Source organism: Humulus lupulus, chromosome 2 (genome assembly GCF_963169125.1).
Source record: "Humulus lupulus chromosome 2, drHumLupu1.1, whole genome shotgun sequence".
NCBI lineage: Eukaryota > Viridiplantae > Streptophyta > Magnoliopsida > Rosales > Cannabaceae > Humulus > Humulus lupulus.
This window is the reverse complement of record NC_084794.1, coordinates 6,760,311-6,768,525: the sequence shown is the minus strand read 5'-3', so window position 1 is coordinate 6,768,525 and position 8,215 is coordinate 6,760,311. Positions and strand designations below refer to the sequence as shown.

Sequence of the window (8,215 nt, the reverse complement as noted above, 5' to 3'; positions counted from 1 at the left end):
CAAATGCCCCTTGGCCCAAGCTATGAACAGGCGAGGCGTGCTTAATCTGTTCGAATCTTGGGCCGACTCTTCAACACCAAAAATTTCGCCTAGAGCCGTCATTCTCCGTAAACCGAGGTAATCCGTAGGTGCATGATCATTTGATTGCCTGACAAATTATACTTAATGCAAGCACAGTTATCGAGCGAAACGTTTGGTTCAAAATTTTACCTTTCACTTAAATAGTTTTATTTTAAAATAGTTTTCATTCAAATTTCCAAACTTCATTCTAACTCCTAGAGAAAAGCTTCAAAGAAACCCTAGAGATTTCCCTCAGTTCAATCCTTCGACAATCATCTCATTCTGCATAATAATGTCTTCTCATTCATCTCCCGAGCCTTTGGACCGCGAAGGATATAAGAATGCGTATGAACACATGTGCAAATCGTTCGATATTCCTAACAACGTCACGGTGAGGATGCTCTCGGATGCTGAGCTTCGAGAATGGCGATTCAAGGACGTATTGAAGCCTTCCGAGATCGTCATGAGTCTGAGACATATCGAATGGCTCCACTTCCCTCTCCCGGCTCTGCTTGTTCAGATAACTTCAAACTCTGGGGCTCACATTTCGCAATTTCTCCCAAATGTTATTCAGTCGATAGTCGGGTCTCAGATGATAGGGAGCCTCAGGAATGTCACCATTCAATCGGACGACATTTACGCGTGCTTCACCAAGTCTACGAACAAGGCGATAGAGGGAAAGCTTTGGAAAACCTTCTACCTCTCCCCCAAAAAGGATCGGACAATCTTCACCGATTTCGATAGCTCCCATCGAAATTGGGATAAATATTTCTTTGCTGTTGGAGGAGCGTGGTATCCTAAATACCTGCCTCAGGAAATTTTTCCTTTGGCCAGGGTGTTTATAAAAGGTGAGTCACATTTTCCATTCTTTTCCTTATGGATTTTAACGTGAACTAATCATATCTGGATGATTATTTGCTATTTTAACTCTGTGTGTTACTGTTTTGCTTCTCTGCATTATATTTTTCTTGGCCTCAGGTTAATATGAGTCTTGAAAGGCAGAGCAAGCTGATGGAGAAAGGGCTTCTGCATGAGTCTAACGAGAATGTTATTAGTATCAGGGGTGTATTGAACCCCTACTGTATGCAGATTATGACTCGGCTTTGCTTTGTGAATCGAGTCGATCCTGGCGCAGTGCGAGTTAGATCGTAGAAGGGTGACATGACCCTCAGCAAGATTACAACAGCATGCGCGAAGCAGCTGTGAGCTTTTTTGAAGAAATCTCCTCCTACCCCTTGAACTTTGTCGCTGACGAAGGCTGAGTTCGAAAGAGCGTGTTCTGAAACCTACGTTGTGTGTGCCAAGCGTCAAGGGGTCCCAGAGGGTAAAAAGAAGGAGGGCTCAGGTCTGGCTTCTGCTGCAGAGTCGTCCCCTAATAAGTCCGGCTTATCGTGCAGATCTTCCCGTATCCAAGGGCGATCGTCCACGCCTTCTGACGCTCTGCAGATTCAGCCTCTTCAACAAGTGCCTTTGCCTGCAGACGCCTTAGGAAAAAGAAAGGAGCGTGAGGAGTCCTCTGGCGAAGACTCGGACGATGGGAAGTGCATTTCGTCCAAGCTTCGGATCCCAAAAGGTTCTGTCCCCACTACTCAAGGATCTCCCTTTGCAATCCCCAAACTTACCCCAAGAAAATTACCAACGGGCTAGGCTCTCTCATTGTGCAAGAAGCCACGAGGATCTTCCCTCGTTGGGCATTTACCTGAGGCGTCTCCTACTTCACACGCAATTGGGTCTTCCTTGGTAGCAGGCTCAGAAGGGGTGGCTCATGCAGAGGGCGTTTCCTCTTCTCCGTCCAAATTATCAGGAGTGGTGACTGGAGATGGAGTGCAGGGTGGCTTACCGTTTGAGGTGAAATCTCTTATTGTCTGTGTGAAGCCGTTAGAGGCATTGCCCTCTGCTTTTGGTTTGGCTGAAGAGTTTGCCATTGGCCATAAGCGTGGCTCAGAGGGGAGGCGCCCTTCCTCTGCCTCTCGTAAAAACAAGCTTCTAGAGGATGCCTTTGGAGAGGGTTTTGAGTCTGCGAATACCACTCCTCTGCCAGTTGAGCCAAGTAAGGCAGTTATATCCGAAACTACCCCTGGGTGTCAGGAATCAGGGGCTGTCAAAGTAACAGGTGTTGACACTCTCAGTGTTGACGTTTCCTTATTACCGCCTACCGCTTCTGAGTCTCATCCAGGAGATGTCATTGCTGTGTCCCCGAAGGGTACTAGCACTTTTGAATCTCCTAGCGCTTTCTTGGAGTAGCTAACGTCTTCTGTCGTGTAGACGCTGGTGTACCTACCCAATGATTTGGGTGAAGATGATAGCTTATTTATACGCCCTTCGAAGACGTATTCTTCTGGCGTGGGGACAATTGCACTGGCGTCTGATAGCATTATGGTATCGACGTTAGCAGAAGGTGGGAAGCCAGCTGCCCCCGTTGCTTTTGCAGCTGCGCTTGCAGGGGGAGAAGCAAGTGACAGAGCAAGAATAGTGTCAGAATATGGCCCTTCTGCGTCTACTGAAGTTATGGATGAAATGCTACGTATAAGTAGACCCCATCTGTCGACAGAAGCAATTGGATCCTTGAGCGGGCAAGGTGATTTGCTGCAGCAAGTATCATATCACATCTGGATGGTAAGTTGGTTAAAAAATCAGGCCTTGTTTATATCTCGTGATATGTATAAGATGTTATTTTTAATGGGTGTAATTGATTTTTCACAGAGCTATGTATGCGCGTCTGCTGCAAGGCAACAATATGCGGCGGCTATACAGAATGGCTCTAAACTAGCTGAGCAGACGACGAAATTAGAAGAGGAGCGGGCGGGGAGATTGATGGCCGAGGAAAATCGGGACGTGCTCGTGGAAGCCATCAAGAAGTTAAAGGCAGAGCTGGCAGAGGCAAAAAAGAGGGTGACTGCCACAGAGGAGAAGCTGATAGGCACTGTCGGGCTCGAAGTAGAGCAAAACAAACTGAAAGCTGACTTGGTGGATATGACCAATAAGTGGATGGAGAAAAATCAAGTCTGCGTTCAGCATGAAGCCCGCATGGAGAAGCTTAGTAGTATGATGAACGACTTTGAGGATGTTGTAGTGTCGTTGCAGACTGATAAGGAGATTTTAGAAAAAGAGAAAAAAGAGCTGGAGCGAAAGTCAAATGATCTTGAGGCCAGTGCAGCGGACGCCAGGAAGCAGAAGTTGGAGGCTGAACTCCATTTAGGGAAGAAGTTGAAAGAAGGAGAAGAGGCGGTGGCCGAAACCAAGAAGCAGTTGGAGGAGATGGCAGAGGTATGCGACTCTTCTTTTGTTATTAATGTATTGGAAAATTAATGGGCCCATAAAACATGTATATTGGCTTCATAATGTTTTTGGTTTTGCAGAGGGCAGCTGAGGTGGCGATTGAAGCCACAAGGCAGCGCATTCGAGATCGCGAGATCACCAAACGCAAACTTGTGAGGGTGGCTGAGGTAGACACTGCGAAGTATCTGGATCTGGCATTACGCAATAAGAAGCAGACCCGAGAGAATAAATGGGCAAAACTGGAGATGTATTGTAAAAACGTCGATGTGAAAATAGGAGAGTACGATGTCGACAAGTATTTGAATGAACTTGGGGATCTGCAGATTTCCTATCCGCCGTGTCATCTGGAGAAGTTGAATTTGAGGGGCGACGCGCTGGGGTCGATGTATAATGCCAACAGGGAAGCTATTGAAGATAGTGCGGTTAATGTGGTGTCTGATCAGAAGGCAACAGAATCCGCGCTTGTTGCAGAGGCCAAGCCAGATGGTGAAAGAGGTGCCGTAGAATGAACGATACACTATCGTTTTGTTAAATTCTGTCATGTTTTGCTTTGAATTAAATTTTGTATATGCATTCTTTGGGCTTGTTGGCCGCTAGTATGTAGATGATTGTAATAGAGCAAATTATCAATACAAATTGAGCTTTGTTTCCTGTTGGCTGTCTTGGTGTGTGTATTGGATGTGTTCGTTGTCATTTAGGACTTAATTGAAGGTGTGATGACAGGTGAGGGCCATATGGTTCATTCGGATCAGAAGCTTCATAGACCCTTCAGGCCACTGCGTGCGAGATACAGCGAAAGGTCATACAGATGGTGGGAGAGAATGCCCAGTTAAGTGTTGTGTGGATGATTCGTCTTAGTGTTTTGGTGATGGGTTGGAGCTGACAACATTGTTGTTGCAGGTGAGCACCGTGAGTGGACGAAGGTTCCCTTTTTGAGGAGGATCTTTGATAACCCACAGTGGCTTTACTCAACGTGGGCTATGGAAGAACTTATAAGAAGTGGCATCCCGTACTACATATCGTGTGAACGTTATGGGTTAGGCCATCCGAAGCTAGAGAGTGCGATGGCAGAGTACATGCGTCGTATTGAATGGGATTAATTATGGGCGAGAGAATATTTGTGCGTAGAGAATAGATTAATTATGAAATCAGGAATTAATATTGTTGTTAATGTAACTTAATTTATAAATAACAACTCCTGATTTATTGCCATTTTTGGGTACATGTCGCCTTATGATCGTTTATAGTACAAATATTCATTTTTGTTTATAAAGAAAGGAATTGAGCAAATATGTGTGCCCACGCTTAGCATCTGCCAATTTAAGTTATAGTGGCAAGAGTGCTATATTCCTGCGACGTCGTGACTATTGTTGAGTGGTGGACCTTCTTACGCGTAGGGAGTTATGTAGCGGTCCAATCCGAGGGGGTTCGGCCTCTGGTGACTGATACTTTCCCACAGTGTTAAAGGGGTTAATGTGATTTTGGCCGAAGGCAGGGGGCGAAGCGTAGAATCGGGCGTCGAGGCAGATGCTAAAGGTGAAGAGTGCGAGGTAGATATCTTTCCAATGCACCCATACCGTGTGGTATATCGATGGCTTGTTTGGGCTGTCTTGTATCCTGTCAGAGGCACCCATTGTGTAGGATATGGGTGCGAATGTGGGACAAGTTCCTCCCAGGCCTTGGATTGCCAAACCAGTTAGTATGTACTGGTGAAGAATCTGAAGCGTGACAGTTGATGGTTCTGCTGCGATAGTCAGGGCAGAGTAGACAGCAGGAAGTGCTCCTCTTATGCAGGTAAGAGGGTAGGGTTTGTAGTGCACCTCCGTCGAATGGCCAGATCGGCATAGTCAGGGCAGATTAGACTGCGAAATGGCTGGCCGTAGCTCCCTGTGAGCTTAGTTAAGTCAGATTAGAATGCGGCGCAATATCTAGTTAAGCGGCAGAGGCTTTAGGATCGTGTATGCAGGTTGTGTGTAGTGGCCCTGCTGCCACGATTTGCTGAGATTCAGCCTGGTGCCAATGTGTGGAGGTAAGTCCTCGCCGTGCATTATTATTGCTCTTTGTTTATTGGAGTGTAGGTGTGGGTAATGTATGTGTTGAGGCTAAAGACATACGGTGTATTGGTAGGGGAGGTTGATAACTTCAAGCTTTCAGACAATTATTTATTTATAGCCATTGTGGTAGGTGATTTTTGAGTGCACGTGAATAATGTTATTTTTTAACAAGGGTAGGTGGGGATATATTTGAGAAAACCTTGCGAGTGAAATGTTAATTGTCACGTGTCTGGCTTGGTGTAATATGGTGGACAATAATGCCAAGAAATTGAATGTACAAGAGAAATTTAAAATAATGTGAAAAAATGGAAAGTTGTTGTATTACTTTTGAATTGCACAGTACTACTATTAACAATAATATTGTTTCAAAGACATTGAATTCCAATTACGGGGTACAGTTTTCCCACTACGTACATCCCTTAGGGTGTAAGACCCTCTGCCTAGTACTTTTATGATTTTGAAAAGCCCTTTCCAATTAGGTTCTAGCTTCTTCTTGTTGCTTGTGACCTTACGCAGAACCCAATCACCTTCTCGAAATGTGCGTGTGTGAACTCTTTTGTTGTAGTAGCGTTCTGCGGCCTTTTGATAATTTTCTCGTCGTAATTGCGCCATCGTACGTACTTCTTCCAGAAGGTCTAGGTTGTGTAATAGTTGGATGTTGTTGGTTGTTTGATCAGACACGATCTCTGTTCGAAGTGTAGGTAGGCCCACTTCTGTTGGGATGATGGCTTCTGTTCCATATACCATGGCGAAGGGAGATTCCCCCGTAGAGGATCTTTTTGTTGTCCTATATGCCCATAACACTTTTGGTAGTTCATATGCCCATGCTCCTTTTTTATCTTCTAAGTTCTTCTTAATGTTGGCAAAGATAACTTTGTTGGAAGCTTCTGCTTGGCCGTTGCCTTGTGGGTAAGTGACAGAGGCAAAGCTTAGCTTGATCTTGTATGTGTCACATAGTTCTTGTACCTTCGCATTTTGGAATGGGGTTCCATTGTCCACGACTATCTCCCATGGTATCCCAAATTGACAAATGATATGCTTCCAAATGAAGGACATAGTGTCTGTTTTGCTGACTGTGACGTATGCCTCTGCCACAACCCATTTTGTGAAGTAATCAGTGGCCACCAGAGCATACCGCCTTCCTCTGGCAGCCTTAGGTAGTTCGCCTACCACATCCATTCCCCATTTTGCAAAAGGCCAAGGTGCAACGATGGAGTGTAAGGTTTGAGCAGGTTGATGGATGGTGGGTGCAAATCGTTGGCACTTGTCGCATTTTTTGGCATAGTCACGTGCTTCTGTCATCATGTATGGCCAGTAATACCCTGCTGTAAGTGCTTTATGCGCCAGACTCCGTCCCCCTGTGTGATTTCCATATGTCCCCTCATGTATCTCTTCTAGTAATTTTTTAGCTTCTGATGGACGCAAACACCGTAGGTAGGGGCCGTTGAAGGACCTGCGGTATAGCATCCCATGGATTATGGAATAACGTTGTGCCCGAAGGCGCAGAAGCTTTGCGTCGTTCGGATTATGTGGGAGTTCGGAGGTGGACAAGTATCTTATGATTGGATCCATCCAGCATTCAGGTCCGGACGATGTTGAATAGACTTCCATGTCTTTGCTTGATCGGCTTATAGATATGGAGGACTGGCGTGTGCAACCTCCTGCAGAGGCTAATTTGGCGAGGGCATCGGCCTTCTGATTTTGTTCCCTAGGCACTTGTATGAGTTCGAACTGGCGAAAATGTGATCGCAAGTCAGTTACCTTCTGTAGAAGGCTAGTCAGATGGGGTGCCTTAGTATCGAAATTTCCAGCCACTTGCTCTATCATAAGCTGTGAGTCTCCTCTGACATTCAGACGCTGGATGCCCATTTCTCGTGCTAGTTCTAAAGCATAGATTAGTGCCTCATATTCTGCTTCATTATTCGTCGTGGATTGCTCTAAACGAATGGCTTCTTCAATTTTGAGGCCCGAGGGAGCCTCTAATACGATGCCAATGCCAGCCCTTTGGGAATTGGATGCTCCGTCAGTATACATCGTCCACACCCATTGATCTTCTGACTCTAACAATTCTGCAGAGTGTCAGGGGTGAACGACTGAATTTTGACCAGGAAGTCAGCTAGTACCTGTCCTTTTTTTGCTTTTCGTGGCGAGAACTGAATATCATACGTCCCTAGCTCAATTTCCCATTTAGATAACCTTCCAGAGAGGTCGGGTTTACTCAATACTTGCTTTAATGGATAGTCCGTATATACAATGATGGTATGGCTTTCAAAATATTGTCGTAGCTTCTTCTTTGTTGTAAGGAGTGCAAGTGCCAATTTTTCCATCATACTGTTACGAGTTTCAGCGTCCAGGAGCATCTTGCTCCAATAGAACACTGGCCTCTGACGATTAGCTTCTTCTCGGAAGAGAACAGAACTCACAGCGAATTGTGAAACAAATAGGTACAAGAATAAATCTTCGTTAGCTATGGGGGAGCTCAATATAGGAGGGGAGCTCAAATAAGTTTTCAATTCTTCCAACGCTTTTCTTTGCTCCGGTCCCCAGGTGGTGTTGGTAGATTTCTTTATGCACTGCAAGAAGGGCTGGCAACGGTCAGACATTCGTGATATGAATCGACTTAATGCTACTATTTTGCCCGTCAAAGCCTGTATGTCTCGGATGGCTCGGGGCTCTTTGACTTCTGAGAGGGATGCAATCTGTGTTGGGTTCGCCTCGATGCCCCTCTGACTGACGACGTACCCCAAGAACTGTCCAGAGGACACCCCAAAGACGCATTTGGAGGGGTTTAATTTCATTTTATAAGCATCGAGGATGTCAAA

General features: G+C 45.6%; 1 protein-coding gene across 1 annotated transcript; it reads right to left on the bottom strand.

The window, feature by feature from the left end:
- Positions 1-4,703: 4,703 nt before the first annotated feature.
- On the bottom strand, positions 4,704-7,427 carry LOC133813860 (uncharacterized). Its single transcript, XM_062246895.1, has 3 exons — positions 6,743-7,427; positions 5,841-6,559; positions 4,704-5,159 (listed from the first exon to the last, which is right to left on the bottom strand). Exons 1-3 carry the CDS (start codon positions 7,425-7,427, stop codon positions 4,704-4,706), a joined length of 1,860 nt encoding a protein of 619 aa, XP_062102879.1.
- Positions 7,428-8,215: the final 788 nt, after the last annotated feature.

What these genes read in the sequence shown, in the direction of transcription:
- LOC133813860 (XM_062246895.1), bottom strand. Translation starts at nt 7,427, where the DNA reads ATGTATACTGACGGAGCATCCAATTCCCAAAGGGCTGGCATTGGCATC. An exon ending in AAATCACACAGGGGGACGGA is followed by an intron (nt 6,560 to 6,742) that starts GTCTGGCGCATA and finishes TGGATGTGGTAG; the next exon opens with GCGAACTACCTAAGGCTGCC. An exon ending in GGCTTTTCAAAATCATAAAA is followed by an intron (nt 5,160 to 5,840) that starts GTACTAGGCAGA and finishes CATTCGACGGAG; the next exon opens with GTGCACTACAAACCCTACCC.